The sequence below is a fragment of the Hylobates moloch genome, unplaced genomic scaffold (genome assembly GCF_009828535.3).
Source record: "Hylobates moloch isolate HMO894 unplaced genomic scaffold, HMol_V3 SCAFFOLD_16, whole genome shotgun sequence".
In the NCBI taxonomy this organism is placed as follows: domain Eukaryota; kingdom Metazoa; phylum Chordata; class Mammalia; order Primates; family Hylobatidae; genus Hylobates; species Hylobates moloch.
The window spans coordinates 40447789-40465150 of record NW_026652291.1 but is presented as its reverse complement, the minus strand read 5'-3'; the positions used below and the strand labels follow the sequence as shown (position 1 = coordinate 40465150).

Genomic DNA, 17362 nt, shown 5'->3' with positions numbered 1-17362 from the left:
TAAACCATCTGCAGTCCAAGCTGGAGTTGCTATTATCATGACTAAGAGTTTCCTCTCTAAATATATAATTCTCTATAGCACCATTAATATTTATGTTCATTCTGCTTCTTGAATGAGTGGTTGTATTAAACCAAGAGGAGGGACAACTAGTAGGCTATTTGATCCAAGTCTTCTCGATGCTTACACGGAGTACAAACCCCACATATTTTTCATTACTGGTTTCACTTGATTTGGGGTTGTTACTGGGTTTCCTCTGCCTGGGATGTTCCCATCCCCTGGATTAATTAACACTTCCTCATGGGAGTCTTTCCAGACCTTCCAGGCTACCTTAGGGTCCCCCCATCATGCAAGCTCACAACACTCCGTGCTTCTTTCTGCCTCATCCCATTTCTCCCAACTGTCATGAAAGAGTCAATTCTGTCATTACTGTTTAATGTTTTTTCTGGTAAGTCATGAGAACCACAATGGCAGAGACTGTGTCTGGCTTATTCACTGCTGTCTCGTTAGCACTTAGCTCAGTGCCTGGCACTTACCCTGTACTCAATAAACATTAATTGAATGAGAACACACTATCCTGCCGGAGACTCTTGCCCATGTTCCTATTCACATCTTTTGGATCCCACTGCAGAGGAGAATGAATTTTAGAGATGAATTTTTATTTCTAAAATACAGTTTGCAATTGCTTTAGGTCCATCTGTGACAGATGCAGCAATTTGTCACAAAACTGTCTCAGATATTCTTTCAATAGCACAATCTTCAGGATTGAAGCGTTAAGTTTCCAGCTCTCCTGCAAAGAAACTCTTTGTGACAAAGGCTGAATCCTTAGATATGACCCTGACCTTATCAGACAATTTTTTTCCCAAAACGTAACTAAGGGAAAGACTATAAGATGCCAATACAGGGGGAAGTATAATGAGACCATTTCACATTGTGCAGCCATATCCATGGGTCCTAACCCATACAGTCCCCTTATTTCCAGATTTGGTAACATTCTGGTGCCTCTAGGTCTTAGTTCAGCAACAGTACCACTAAAATGGACACGGTGGTAGTGTTCACCCACCTGAGGTCTTTAGGCCAGCCCAGCCTCATCTTTGAAATTTTTGTGAGTGATTCTATTTACTACCAGAGACTGAGAACAGAGGAATGGCTGGTTGTCAAATGTCACTCTGGCCTATAATCCCTGGATCCTAGACATGTGACATGGAATGGAGTGGGAGCAGAGTGAAATTGCTCTGAGCAGGAAATAAAGCTTGTCTCCAAGTGTACCCAGAATGTCTGTTATTATCATATCTTCTATAATCTCCTACATACAACTCCCCCAGTTTAATCTCTGGTATTATAATTTTTGGTGTAGTACTTTTGATGCATGCCCTAAAATAAATTCTCTTCTATTGCTTGTCCAAAGGTAGCAGCGTTTTCCTAAAAATCACAACTTTAAACTTGGTTGTTCTGGAGGCGAGTGTGATGAGTAAGTCCACTCCATAAGAATCAATAAGAATTTCTTTTATTCTAGCTGGGCGTGGTGGTGCGCATCTGTAGTTCCAGATACTCAGAAGGCTGAGGCAGGAGGCTCACTTGAGCCTATCGTTTTTGTTTGTTTTTTTGTTTTGCTTTTTTTTTTGAAACAGAGTCTCGCTCTGCCACCCCGGCTGGAGTGCAGTGGCACAATCATAGCTCACTGCAGCCTCGACTTCCTGGGCTCAAGAGATCCTCCCACCTTAGCCTGCCGAGCAGCTGGGACTACAGGCATGCGCCACCTCGCCCGGCTAATTTTTTGGTATTTAATAGAGATGAAGTCTTGCTATGTTGCCCAGGATGTTCTAACTCCTCAAGTGATCCTCCTGCCTCAGCCTCCCAAAGTGCTGGGATTACAGGTGTGAGCCACCGTGCTCAGCACATGTCTTCTAAAAGTTGCTGTTTCTTCCTTTTCAGGAGTTCTTTCCCACACTGTTCTTCTGGATGCCTCCTCGTCATCCTTCGGATCTCAAATGAAAGGTCACTTAGAGAGGCTTGGCCTGACCATACAATTCAGTTAGTTTCCTACCCCTTTAGTCTCTCTCATAGACCCTGTTATTTTCCTTCATATCATTTATCACAAGTCTTCATATATTTATTGTGTTGGATACATTCAATTCTGTCGATTTTCTTAGAATGTAAGGTTTCCAACGGCAGGGACTTTGTTTTGTTCACTTTTGTATTCCTAGGACCTAGCACAAGGCCTGACACATAGCAGGTGTTCCATAAATATCTGCGGACTGTCTATTTCACTTAACCTTGTTCCTTCTACTGCATTTCAGTTCTTGCTACTGCAGTGTAGCCTCCAAGAGACAGGAGAAAATCATAATGCCCCCCTCGCTCCATCACTGAGTTACTGAGACGGCGTCCTTGCACGTTTGAGCAGCTGCCGCCTTCTCCTGGGAGGCTGTCAAGTACCCCAAGGTGCACAATAATTCTATTAGTAATAGCGTGACTGAGGCAAATCAGTAGAGCTGTCAGAAATGCTTTCAAACTTACATTCATTGGGTTCTTGGGCACCTGAAACTGCAAACCATTGCATTACAATTAAGTGAGAATTAGCAGAATGTTAAAGTTCTTTAACAATTTGCGTAACAAACCGAGGCGTCCTACGTCATCTCTCTGAAATGAAATTCGGATGTAGACACTATTGCGCTTCAGGACTCTGCGCTCTTGCAGCAGCTCCTCCGCCCAGTGGGGGGCGGCAGCATCTCAGTAACTCACTCTAAATACGTGTAGGCGGGAGGAGACATTCGCGTTCAAAATCTTTTTGCCTCTATCCGCTCGCCGTAGCGCCTTAGCCCGCTCGAGTTTCAATGCGCGTTGTTGCTTAACGAGGCAGAGACCTACACACTGTCCGCTGCTCTCTTGATGATGGCTTCTCCGAGTTCTTTCACCTACTATTGCCCTCCATCTTCCTCCCCCGTCTGGTCAGAGCCGCTGTACAGTCTGAGGCCCGAGCACGCGCGAGAGCGTTTGCAGGACGACTCAGTGGAAACAGTCACGTCCATAGAACAGGTGAGGTGGCAGGACTGGGCGAGGCGCCCGCGCGGTGTGTTCTGGGAGCGGGAGTCCCGTTCGCACGGCCGACCGGGTGCGGAACTCACCGGGGAACTACGACTCCCACAGCGCACCGCGGCGCCTTCCCTCTGGGAAGCTCCGGGTGCCCAGGCTTGGGCTTCGTCGTGGAGCGTTTGCGCGGCCAGCTTGGGGAAGGGTCGTTTCAAGGTTGGGCTTGGAGGAGAGGGCAGTAGCCGAGTCCTCTCTGCCCTAAAGAACGAGAAGAATCGTGTTCTATGCCTGGAGGACAGAGGCAGCCCGGGCGGGTCAGACAGCCCACTCTGTTCTGCCAGTACTTCGGGAGGTTCTGGGGTGCATAATGCACTTTTCCTAACCTGCTCTCAGCTTCTGGAGGCAGAGAGGAGGGCCAGGCTGCTGTCATGCCGTTTCACGATCTGTTTAATTTTTGACCTACAGTGCCAGGTTTGGGGGCCCGCCTCGTGGGTGGGCATTTTGGTAGTCATTCAGCCATTGGGCACCAGCGACGTGTCGGACACAATATTAAACGATGGAAGTACAAGGAAATAAAACAGCTCCTGACCAGGAGCCTGGTTGGGGGAGAGGCAGGAAAACAGAGTTTGGAAAGTGATCTAATAGAAAGTATGGATTTTGGACTACTAATCATTCCCTAAGGCCTAGAAGTAGGATCGAACCTATCATTTTGAAAAGTGTTTGGCGAATGAGTGTATATTCATATGCCCAAAACCATAGTTTTGTTTTTCTACTTATTCCCTAATTGGAATTGTTCCCAAGGTTGCTATGTGGAACTGTTTATCCATCTGTCGCTAGGAAAAGTCGTTAGGATGATTCTTAACACTAATAAATGAACATCCTGCTGCTTACTGAAGTAAGATCTCTTAGTAAGGTCAGTCTCCAGGCTTTATCTTGGAGAGACCTGTTTTGTATTTCCTACTTTAAGTTGGAAGCCTGTACTTTGGCAAAATTAGTAACAATAATTGTTTTATTGTACAGTTATGACTAAATAGAATTATAAATTTATAACAGAAACAAGGGCTTGATACCTGGTGATTCACAAAGTAGCAGAGAGAATATTTTAACTGGAGATTTAAACTTCATGGAATTTAGGGTAGCAAAGGAAATCCTCACCTCTCGAATCTAGCTAATTCTCCAGGTTGGTTTGCCTACCAGTGTGTCCAGGGAAGGCTGACTGCAAAAGGTTGTAAAGAAATTTCTCATTGATGAAAAACCTACAGGATCTTTGCAGAATTCCTAAATGATGGATTGCTGAGTTGATTCAGGTCAAGTGTTTTACTTATTATCTGACCTTAGATTATGGGATTGCCTTTTTTTTTTTTGAGACGGGGTCTCGCCCTGTTGCCAGGCTGGGATGCAGTGGCACGATATCGGCTTACTGCAACCTCTGCCTCCCGGGTTCACGCCATTCTCCTGCCTCAGCCTCCAGAGTAGCTGGGACTATAGGCGCCCACCACCACACCCAGCTAATTTTTGTATTTTAGTAGAGACAGTTTTCACCATGTGGCCGGGCTGGTCTTGAACTCCTGACCTCAAGTGATCTGCCCTCCTCGGCCTCCCAGAGTGCTGGGATTACAGTCGTGAGCCACTGCGCCTGGTGCGAGCATCTTTCAAATCTAGACCCAATGGTATGGCAGACAGTAAAGAATCTCATATTTGTTTTTCATGTTGTTATTCCAGCACACATTATTAGAGTCTAGGATGAACAGTTTCAGGTAGTAGGAAGATAATGTTGTATCTCATTTTTGTGGCCTGCCTCACTGTTTTAATAATCATGTTAGTGACCATTTATTGAGTCTCAGCACAGTGCTAAATGCTCTCCATATGTGGTATCATTCAATCCTTTCACTTTTTATGGATGAGAAGACTGAGGTTTAGAGACCTACCATATTGGTAGGTTAATGATGATACATTCATCAAAAGTAACAACTTTGTTAGGAGGAGTTGTTTACAGAGGATATACTATTACTCTTTCAGTTTTGACTAAAGCTTCCATTTACTGATAGCTCAATTTTGTGCCATTGCCATTAAAAACAAATTGATGGCTGACACCTGTCATCCCAGCACTTTGGGAGTTCGAGGTGGGAAGATCACCTGAGCCCAGGAGACCAACTTGGGCAACATAGCAAGACCCTGTCTCTACCAAAAAAAAAAAAATAGCTGAGCGTGGTGGCATGCACCTGTAGTCCCAGCTACTTGGGAGGCTGAGGTGGGGGATCGTTTTTGAGCCCAGGAGTTCACAGATGAGCCATGATCGAGCCACTGTACTCTAGCCTGGGCAACAGAGTAAAACCCTGTCTCTTAAAACAAAACAAAAAATGACTATATTGATTTTGGTACTGGCCTGGGCAACATAGCAAGACCCTGTGTCTATTTAAGACAAAAACTTTTTAAATTAAAAAAAAGAAAAATAAAATAAATGCTTGTTACCTGCTTCCTGTCTGATTATCAGAAGACTCCGTTTATTTGTTAAGCAATAATTTGGTAATAGGAGTTAAACCTATAAATAGTGGAAGGAGTCCTTAGCTGTGAGTCGTCTGTTCCATTCATTGATTCTCATTCCTTCAGCAAATACTTGAGCGCCTTCTACGTGCCAGGCACTGTTCTAGACACTCGGCATAAGTTGTTGAACAAAAGAGGCCAAGTTGATGCCTTTATAAAACTCTTTCTAGGCCAATGAGGCAGTCAATTAAAAGAGATAATATCTATAGCTATCTCAATATAAAATGTTAATTAGAAACGCTGTGGAGAGTAACACCTTGGGATAGAGGGGATAGGGTGTGTCAGGAAAGGGTGGGGTGGGAGCAGGGGAGGTCTTCATATAAGGTGGTAAGGGGAACCCTCTGGTGACGACACATGTGATCTGAGACCTGAAGTCTCAGATGAGGGAGGAAGCCATCATGGATCTGATGCAAGAGTATTCTGGGCAGAGAAAGCAGCAAGCACAAAGGACCAAGGCAGCAGAATGCCTGGTGAGCAGGGGGCTTAGCAAACCAGAGAGTAGGAGATGGGTTGGATCATGTAGGGTCTCACTGCCCCTTGGAAGTACTTTAAAATACCCTGACTGAGATGGGGAGCCACTTGGCTGTATACCTGCCATTTACTGCCCCAGATTCACTTGGCCCTTTTCCAGCCTGCTCTGTAGATGTGCCCCAGGAGGGGGCCCTGCACTGACAGGTTTCCTTGCTTTATGGCTGCGGGCCATGGGAAGTATTGCTGGGGGTGACTGAGAAGGAGAAGAATGAGACCGCTGTATTTCTTCCCTCCTGCAGGCTTGTGTGGGCTGGGGTTTCCTTAGATTTAAGGTCACATTTCCTGTCATGTGCCTTCTCTGTGGAGCTCTTTGTCTCCCTCCCTCAACATCCTTCACACCTGCAGGTCTATGAGGAGTTCAGGTACCCCTGATTTACCAGCTCCAGATACTGCATTTTCTCTTGTAGTTTCCCTACACCTGCCCACATCTTTGTAAATAGTTCCTTAATAAACTCTCCTCAAATCACCCACTTTGTGCCATCTGTTTCCTGCCAGGACTTAGACTGATCCATGATCAGAGAGTTTTGAGCAGGGAAGTGACCCAATCCGACTAGCATTTTAACAGCCTCATTTAGGTTACTGTCAAGAGTAGATGGTGGCGAGTGAGGGTGGATACAGGGAAACCAGCTAGGAGGCTGTTGCAGTATCCTGGGAGAGAGGTGACGGTGGCTTAGCTCACAGTGACAGTAGTGGAGGTAATGAGAAATGGTCAGCTCTGGATATTTTTATGAAGGTCTCTACCTTGCTAAGCTGTTTTGTTAATGCAGATGCAGGGAGGGCCTTTCATGACACTACGGAACAAGACGTGGTTGTATTGTTAGTGCCTGCCTTCCTTATTGTGCCATCTGGAATCATCCCATTGCAAACACTCTGATTCAGGCCAGTAGGTTAATACTGATAGTCTCAGAGGTAGCAGCCTTGCCAAAAACAGGTGTTTACAAAAGATACTACTGTTTTTCTTTGAGTTTGTCTTTGAACAGTGGCAAACGCATCCTCCACTTTAAATGGCATGGTGTCATTGAACCACTGGCATGGTTCCTTGTCAATCAAGTGACTTGAACTCTGAGGGGAATATAAGAGAATTATTAGTCTTGATCCCTGCCCTCAAAATTCTTTTATCTTAGAGAGATAAAAAAAGAATATGCTGTAAGGCTGAGTGTGGCGGCTCACTCCTGTAATCCCATTACTTTGGGAGGCTGAGGCTGGCGGATCACTGGAGGTCAGGAGTTCGAGATCAGCCTAGCCAACATGGTGAAACCCCATCTCTACTAAAAAAATACAAAAATTAGCTAGGCCTGGTGGTGTGCACCTGTAATACCAGCTACTCAGGACACTGAGGCAGGTGAATCTCTTGAACCTGGGAGGCAGAGGTTGCAGTGAGCCGAGATTGCACCATTGCAATCAAGCCTGGGTGACAGAGCAAGACTCCATCTCAAAAAAGAAAAAAATAAGAAGAATATGCTATAGGCAGTCACAGAGTGCTAAATTATGACTGCTTTGCACGAGGATTTTGGGGAGTTGAAAAGCCATCTGTGTGGGCTGAGGTGGTCAGGATGACTTCATGGAGAACGTGGAACTGGGTGGGCTATAAAAAATAGAGTTTGGGGCAGCCATTCTAGGAGGGAGAGCTGTTTTGAGGAAAGACTCAGGCTTGACTGGGGGCTTTAAGATGGTTTACCAGGAACAGAGGGTGCAGGTTGGATGTGGTAGGAAATGAGGTGAGCTGGGCGGGTGGGCCCCCATCAGGGTATTAAGAGGCAGGTGATGTGCTGGCTTCAGGTTCGGGCAGTGGGCTACTACATATCCTAAGGAGGGACCAGCGGAACAGAAGCCTGACTGGCTGTTGACTTATGTCAGCTTATAGGATCCAATCACTAAATATGATAAAACTTCTCAACTTTTTATGCCTCTGATAGAAGGAACCGGAGCTCTACTTGGTTAAGTGGTCAGTAGGCTAGCTTTCTGAATCCATTTTATTTTATTGAAATTCAGCATATACCATATTGCCCAAGTGTAAAGTAATCCTGCATGTCAAAGTTTCCCCATTAAAAAGTCCAAAAGGTTGTTTTTGGTGAAGTTGAAAATACATGTACTTTTAGGTATATAAGTGAAAAATACCTGCTTACAAAATTTATGTTTAAATTTGGGTCCATATACCTACTTAAAATCACCTACTTTATAAAGTAACACTAATTTAGAAATGCTGGTTTTCCTCTTCTTCTTATTTATAAAATGTTTCTTTTCAGACTTCACATGCATCTTTGACTTCACTATTTTTATCATCACTGGAGCCACTTTTTGAGTCAGCCAGTATGGATTTCCGGACCACATGTTCAGTTCTTGAGATACATCCTTTTTGAATATGAATAAGATGTTACCACTGAACAGTTTATTCCAAGTTACAAGTATCCAATTGCATAACATTAGACTTTTTTTTTAAGAAAGGGTCTCACGTTGTCGCCCAGGCTGGAGTGCGGTGATGCAATCACCACTCACTGCAGCCTTGACCTCACAGGCCTGCCTTGGCCTACCAAAGTGTTGGGATTACAGGCATGAGCCTAGAATTTTTTTTTTTTTTATAGTGTTTCCAGTTGGTATATATTTGTGGTCACTGCAACTTAACCACTTTATTACTTTTTCAAATGATGTCTTTTTTTTTTTTTTTTTAAAGACAGGGTCTCACTCTGTTGCCCAGGCCGGAGTGCAGTGGCACGATCATGGCTCACTGCAGCAACTTTCCAGGCTCAAGTGATCCTCCCACCTCAGCCTCTTGAGTAGCTGGAACTACTGGCATGTGCTACCACGTTCGGCCACTTTTTGTATTTTTTTGTAGAGACAGGGTTTCGCTGTGTTGCCCAGGCTGGTCCCGACTTGGACTCCCAAAGTACAGGCATGAGCCACCGCACCCGGCTAAAATGATCTTTAAAACGTTGGTGTACTGGCCAGGCTTGGTGACTGATGCCTGTAATCCTGGCACTTTGGAAGGCCAAGTGGGTGGATAGCTTGAGCCCACAAATTCGAGACAGCCTGGGCAACAGGGTGAGACTCCATCCCTAAAAAAAGTAAAAAATGAATAAACAAAATAAAAAGCTGGCCTTACACTGGCAGTTTACACATGGAAGCGTGCGTTTATATCTCCAGGGGTAATTACTTAATTTGTGTTTAATTTATCTTGTTTCACTGATTACCATTAGCCAAAGCAGCCCAAACCACACCTTAACTGAGGTTGTTTTAGGGTATTGTGTCATCCCCAGCTGGTACTTTGTATTCAAAATAAAGAAATTGAAAAACTTCCTACAGCAAGAGGTACTTGTAAGTATTTGAATATGAAGTGACTTGTATTTTCTGAGAGAGAATTTTTTTTGAAAAGTCTTGCCTTATATTTCATATGTTAAATGATTCTTTTACTGAAGCTTCAATGAAGTGAATCTTAGGCAGCAGATCTACTTTCTGAAGCATTCTGTCTTGGGAGAGGAGGGAGATACAGGAAGCAGAGAAGTGATGGTGCCTGGTGTGAAAGTTGGTGCCTCATGAGATTGGCTTTAGATAGAAGCTGTGAAAGAGAAAGTGCCAAATGCATTAGTTGTTGTTTACCACTTACTGAATGGAAACTATTCTCTGCTTTTATTGATTGGATTTCTTTTTTTTTTTTTTTTTTTTTTTTGAGACAGAGTTTCGCTCTTGTCGCCCAGGCTGGAGTGCAGCAGCGCAATCTCCGCTCACCGTAACCTCCGCCTCCCGGGTTCAAGCGATTCTTCTGCCTCAGGCTCCCAAGTACCTGGGATTACAGGCATGTGCTACCACACCCAGCTAATTTTTGTATTTTAGTAGAGATGGGGTTTTACCATGTTGACCAGGCTGGTCTCAGACTCCTGACCTCCAATGATCCACCCACTTCCACCTCCCAGAGTGCTGGGATTACAGGCGTGAGCTACCACGCCTGGCCTAGTGATTGGATTTCTATTGATTAAATGAAAAACTCCATGAAATACCTTTTAAACAGAGCTGTCCAGAGTGCAGGCATTTGGTTAGCTCTTTATTTATTGCCATGGCACCTAAGTGTTGGGGACTCTAGTACAGTTACTTGATCCCTGGCCCCTAGAGTCTAACACAATCTCTCCATCGTTGAACAATACAAACTAATATACATATAGTTATGCATCACTTAATAACAGTAGAAATACATTGTCAGTAGGAAATTTCCTTGTCATGTGAACATCATAGAGTGTACTTAACACAAATGTAGATGGCATAGCCTACTACACACCTAGGCTATATGGTATAGCCTGTTGCTCCTAGGCTACAGGCTACAAACCTACACAGTATGTTACTATACTAAATACTGCAGGCAATTGGAACACAATGGTAAATATTTTTGTATCTAAACATATGTGAATATAGAAAAGGTAAAGTAAAAATATGTTATAAAAGATAAAAAATGATAGACCTATCTAGGGAACTTAGCATGAATGGAGCTTGTGGGACTGGAAGTTGCTCTGGGTGAGTGAGTGAATGAGCGGTGAGTGAATGTGAAGCCCTAGGATATGAGTGTACACTACTAATAGACTTTATAAACACTGTACACTTATTAGTGAGCAGACATTATGAAAAATAAAATAAAAATAAACACGGTATGCTTAAGCTACACTAGATTTATTCATACGCTTTTTTCTTTTTTTTTTTTTTTTTTTTTGAGTCAGAGTCTGGCTCTGTCCCCCAGGCTGGAGTGCAGTGGCACCATCTCGGCTCACTGCAAGCTCCGCCTCCCGGGTTCACGCCATTCTCCTGCCTCAGCCTCCCGAGTAGCTGGGACTACAGGCGCCCGCCACCACGCCCTGCTAATTTTTTTGTATTTTTAGTAGAGACAGGGTTTCACTATGTTGGCCAGGATGGTCTCGAACTCCTGACCTCGTGATCCGCCCACCTCGGCCTCCCAAAGTGCTAGGATTACAGGCTTGAGCCACCGCGCCCGGCCACGCTTTTTTCTTTCAATAATAAATTAAACCTAGCTTACTGTAAGTTATTTACTTCATAAACTTAAAAATTTGTTTTACAGCTTTTTGACCCTTTTGTAATAACAGTTTAAAACACAAGCACATTGTACTGCTGTACAAAAATATTTTCTGTATATTCTTATTCTGTAAGCTGTTTTCTACTTTTAAATTTTTTAACTTTCTTTTTACCTTTTAAACTTTTTTGTTAAAAACCAAGACACAAATGCACACATCAGCCTGGACCTAGACAGGGTCAGGATCATCAGTGTCACTGCCTTCCATCTCCACATTTCATCCCACTGGAAGGCCTTCGGGGACAGTAATAGGCATGGAGCTGTCATCTCCTAGGATAATAGTGCATTCTTCAGGAATTCCTCCTGAAGGACCTGCCTCAGGCTGTTTTATAGTTAATTTTTTAAATAAGTAGAGATACACTCTAAAATAATAATATAAAGTATAGTATAGTAAATATATGAATTAGTAATGTAGTTGTTTATTATCATTATCAAGTGTTAGGTACTGTACATAATTGTATGTGTTATACTTTTATAACACTGGCAGTGCAGTAGGTTTGTTTACACCAGTGTCACCACAGGCATGTGAGTAATGCTTTGTGCTAGAACATTATGAAGGCTGTGTTACTAGGCTGTAGGGATTTTTCAGCTCCATCATAGTCTTACAGGACTACCGTGGAATATGCGGTACGTTGTTGACCAAAACATCCTTATGTGGCGCATTACTTTATTAGTTTATATCATATATACGTGTATAGTTTATAAATTGATACATAGTTTATATTATATATTTTAAAGATATATGTGTATATTATACATGTATATATTTTATATATATGCATGTGTGCACATATGTGTATGTATGTATAGGTATGTATGTATGTATGTATAAAGCCTGATCAGCAAACTTGGAAACATTCTGTACATAGAAACACCTAGCCTGGGGCCAGGTGCAATGGCTCATATCTGTAATCCCTGCACTTTGGGAGGCTGAGGCACGCGAATCACTTGAGGTCAGGAGTTCGAGACCAGCCTGGCTAACATGGTAAAACCCTATCTCTACTAAAAATACAAAAATTAGCCAGGTCTCTTGAACCCAGGAGGTAGAGGTTGCAGTGAGCTGAGATCATGCCATTGCACTCCAGCCTGCATGACAAGAGCAAAACTGTCTCAAAAAAAAAAAAAAAAAAAAAAAAGAAACAACCAAGCCCTGGGCTGGGCACCGTAGCTCATGCCTGTGATCCCAGCACTTTGGGAGGCTGAGGCAGGAGGACTGCTTGAGGCCAGGAATTTGAGACCAGCCTGTGCAACATGGTGAGGCCCATCTCTATTATAAGAAAGAAAGACAGACAGAGAGGAGAGAGAAAGAAAAGTAAGAAAGAAAAGAAAAAAAGAAACAGCTAGCCTGTGCCCTATCAGAAGCAGGGGTAAACTCAACTCTTGGGTTCCCTTTTTGCCATATCGTGAGTGATGAGTTGCCTCATGATTAGAGAAGGTGAGAGAGGTACTGTTAGGCTTAACATTTGTTAGGTTATACATTAAATAATGGGAGAGCTGGCCTTGGAACCTAACAGTTAGGTGTAACATTGTGTTGATGGGAAAACAAATAAGGTCTAAAAACCAATGAACTTTGAGAACACAGCTTCTGCGCATGTCGTGGCCTGCCTATCTATGTAGGTGTGGGGGATGAGGCATCACAAAACTAAGCACTTTGAAATCCTTTTCCTTTATTTTTCTAGGAAATTTATGGTTAACAAAAGTATAATAGTGTAATTAGCCATTTTTCTGTAACTGAGAATTAACATTTGCTAACATCTTTTTTTTTTTTTTGCTTCTGGTTATTTGTTTAAAGGAAAAGCAATTAGAAATATAGCCAAACCCTCCTTTAACCCTATCCCCAGTTCAGTGTGCCTCCCACCCTTCCCAGAAGCAGCCCTTATCGTAAGTTGTTTGTGCATCCTTCCACTTCACTTTTAATCCTTTTATGCATTCATAAACAACTGGATTTGTGTTTTTAAAAATTCACATAAATTGTCACACTGCCATTTTGCCTTTTTTCATTTCACAGTAAAAAAAAATAGAAACAATCTTGCTTGATCAGTTGGAGTCTTGTCAGATTTCTCTTACGGTCATAATTCTGGAAAGACAATCTCCCTTCAGGATAGTGAGAGGGTCCTGAATTCTGTTAAGATGTAGGTGTAAAAGATAACCGGCAATTATTCCGGAGGTCACAAGATTTAGAGCTTTCTCAATTACTCCTGTAGATAACATCCCAATTGCAGAACCTAAGATTGGCTGTTTGAGATGTCTTTGCAGATTTTTGCATTTCTGACTGGCTGACTCCACATAGACAGGTCCTGTGGCCCCACCCACAGGCTCAGTGCAGGAGGACCATCTTCCTTCCACATCCCTATGATTTCATCCCCAACCAATCAACATTCCCATTCCCTAACCACCTGCCCACCAAACTATCCTTGAAAAACCTCCAAACCTTTGGGAAAATTGATTTGAGTAATAACTCTGTCTCCAGTGTGGTGTGGCCAGCTGCATGTCAGTTAAAGTCTTTCTTTATTGCAAGGCTGTGGTCTCAGTGAATTGATTTTGTCGGTGCAGCAAGCTGGAAGAACCCGTTGGGCGATTACAAAATGAGCAAATCTCAAAGAGGTGGCATAGACTTCAGGCTTAACTACCATGTTCAGCTGAAACAAAGAAGGATGTTGGGGAGGCCCGGAATGGGGAGATGACCCGGAAAAGCACAGTAAACAAGGATAAGGTTTGTTATGCAGATTTAGGCAGGTGCCTTCTCCATTGGTAAGAGTTCCTAGTGGCTTAGAGTCATCCTTGTCTCCCTGGTTCAGAAAGAGAGGCAAATGGAGATTTCCTTTTATAGATGTAATTTTCCCTTACAAATGAGGTAACTTCTACCCTGTTTTCAGAGCTTTTCCTTTGTCTGCTGTTTCTCAAAATAATCAGCTCAAAATAATCCTTATGCCAAAGAAGCCTATCGTGGGAAGACATATTCTGGTCTCCTACGGTCATATTTTGAGGTGGCATATTCTGGTCTCCTGCACATTCAAAATGTTAGGTTATTTAGAGAAATTTTTGTTTGTTAAACATTTAAAAAGATTTGTTACCTTTGTTTATCCTTTACTAGTTGAGAAGAAAAGTACATTACTGTTTTTTAAATTAATTATGAATGAAGAAAGTACTATTTGAGGTAAAACTTTACTCATCAACCTCTGAGCTGAAATTTAGTGACCATTGCCACTACTAAAAATCTTGTTTTATCAAACTTTCAACCTAAATTAACAGAGAGAGGCTCTCTAAAAGAACATGACACTTATTTGGGAATAGTGTATTGCAACAGGAATCTTTGTGCCACAGTAAACTGTGCATATTCAAGGAGGTAAAGGAAGACAAAGGTTTTTCAAGGAATAATGAGGATTATATAATTCTTTTAAGATAATTATTATTGGCTACAAGGATCAGTAACAAGTGTGACCAGTCTGAGATTGGAAAGGCAATTGCTGGACAGATGTTCTCGTGGAAATATTTTTTGTATAAAGTTGTGATGACCTTTGTGCAGGGTCGTGGTTTTTACAGAGTCATTTGGGATAGTTTTTGTTAATCAGGCATTGATGCATGAGAACCCTCTCTTCATAGCTGTCCCCAGCTTTATTTGTCAGGATTTTTAAAGACAAGTGACTCCATTTTGATTCTGACAATGTTCACAAACATTAGCATTGCATCAGAATCCACTGGAGGACTTGTTAAAAGAAGTTGGGTGGACCCCGCCCGCTAAGTGAATCTATAGGTCTATACTGAGGATACCTGAGAATTTACATTTCAAACAAGTTTAACTTAGTTTCTGGAGAACCTGTTTCTTGAGTAAGAGGAATGGTTTCTATGACTCGTAGCAGCATTATTCATAATAGCCAAAAAATGGAAACAGCCAAAATGTCCACCAGCTGATAAACTGGCAAACGAAATGTGATAGATCTACACAATGGAATATTATTTGGTGAAATAATATGAATAAAAAGAAACGGAGTACTGGCACATGCTACAGCATAGACGAGCTTTGAAAACATTGTGAAAGAAGCAAGCCACAAAGGACCACAGCTTTTATGATTCCATTTATATACAATTCCAAACAGGTAAATTTATAGATAGTAAATTAGTGGGCCAGGCACGGTGGCTCATGCCTGTAATCCCAGCACTTTGGGAGGCCAAGGTGCACGGATCACTTGAGGTCAGGAGTTTGAGACCAACCTGGCCAACATGGCGAAACCCGTCTCTACTAAAAATACAAAAAATTAGCCGGGCGTGGTGGTGGGTGCCTCTAATCCCAGCTACTTAGGAGGCTGAGGCAGGAGAATCGTTTGAACCTGGGAGGCAGAGGTTACAATGAGCCAAGATCACACCACTGCACTCCAGCCTGGGCAACAGAGTGAGACTCCATCTCAAAAACAAAGAAAGTAAATTAGTGGTTAGCAGTGGGGAGAATGATAAATTGGATTTGATGCTTAAGAGGTTTGGGGTTACTTTTCAGGGGAGTGAAATGTTCTAAAATTGATTGTGATGGATGCACAAATCTATGAATATGCTAGAAGTCATTGATTTGTGCAGTTTAAATGAGTGAGTTGAATGGTATATGAATTATATCTCAATAAAGCTGTTAAAAAATACATCAGTTCTTAGTTCTCCATGGGACCTATTAAGAAAAAAAAGAGGCCAGGCGCGGTGGCTCAAGCCTGTAATCCCAGCACTTTGGGAGGCCGAGGCGGGCGGATCACTAGGTCAGGAGATCAAGGCCATCCTGGCTAACACGGTAAAACCCCATCTCTACTAAAAATACAAAAAATTAGCCGGGCATGTTGGCGGGCGCCTGTAGTCCCAGCTACTCGGGAGGCTGAGCCAGGAGAATGGCGTGAACCCGGGAGGCGGAGCTTGCAGTGAGCCGAGATCGCGCCACTGCACTCCAGAGCAAGACTCCGTCTAAAAAAAAAAAAAAAAAGAAAAAAAAGAGAAATATACCAGAATATACTAGTTCTTAAGAGAAAATTATTCATTGTTATGAACAGCTGACCTGTAATACACAGATAGTCATCAGAATTCATAACTTGACTTTTCAGATATGAGGCAGTTACTAACTGCATTGGAAAATCACTTGTTCATTTTGAAGAAATGATTAGGAACTCCAAAGAGAAGGACACTATGTTGGGAAAATTTTAAGCATTTTCCACCTTGCAGTATGACATATTTCTATGTTTTTGTCCGGTGTCTTAGCTTAGAAATAAACCTCCATTTTTCTTGCGCTGTACTTGGCTGCTTTCCCGCAAGAAAGCTGAAGATAGGACTTCTGATTAAGGAGTTCCTGGCTGGGATCTTTCCTTCCTAGGCATCTAAGTGCCAGAATGCCAAGGGGAAGATGGGTTCATGCATTAGCCTTTGAATATTATTAAGTCATATGGATTTGAATAGGCTTGTATTGGGGTAAAGGAAGTGAATTTTCTTCCCACTTGATTTTGTGTCATTCAGAATTCGTTAACTCACTTAGATAAAACAGTACAGTTGGTCCTCCGTATCCGTGGGTTCTGCATCTGTGGATTCAGCCAACCACAGATCAAAAATATTTGGAAAAAAAATTGTGTCTGTACTGAATAAGTAAAAACTTATTTTCTTGTTATTATGTCAATCTAAAAGGAAGAAGCTCAGGCAAAGTTAATGTAAGTAGAGAGTTTATTTGGGCCAAGCTTGAAGATTGTAACCCAAGAGCATAGATTCAAGTTGCCCTGAATATACACTCTAATTAGCAACAGTTACAAGTAGGTTTTTAAAGGACAAGAATAGTTACCCAGGGCCAGGCGAGGTGGCTCACGCCTGTAATCCCAGCACTTTGGGAGGCTGAGACCGACAGATCATGAGGTCAGGAGATCGAGACCATCCTGGCTAATACAGTGAAACCCCATCTCTACTAAAAATACAAAAAATTAGCTGGGCATGGTGGCACACACCTGTAGTCCCAGCTACTCGGGAGGCTGAGGCGGGAGAATCACTTGAACGCAGGAGGTGGAGGTTGCAGTGAGCTGAGATCGCACCACTGCACTCCAGCCTGGCAGAGCCAGACTCCGTCTCAAAAAAAAAAAAAAAAAAAGAATAGTTACCCCAAAAAGCTGACTAAAAGAAAAATAAAAGAAAAAGAAGAGGTGATTCCTAAATTGTTTACCAAGACTTTACATTAAAATTACA

At 42.6% G+C, this 17362-nt stretch overlaps 1 protein-coding gene across 2 annotated transcripts in view; it reads left to right on the top strand.

The window, feature by feature from the left end:
* The first annotated feature begins 2672 nt into the window (after positions 1-2672).
* FNTB (farnesyltransferase, CAAX box, beta) overlaps positions 2673-17362 on the top strand; it is a 73929-nt gene continuing 59239 nt past the window's right edge. Inside the window, exon 1 of one of the 2 annotated variants that reach the window (XM_032179996.2) lies at positions 2673-3033. In XM_032179996.2, coding sequence (XP_032035887.1) covers positions 2887-3033 — 147 coding nt within the window. In that variant the 5' untranslated portion in view covers positions 2673-2886. Of the gene's footprint in view, positions 3034-3296; positions 3342-17362 lie in introns of those variants that run through there. The other variant, XM_058429632.1, reaches the window with a different exon arrangement.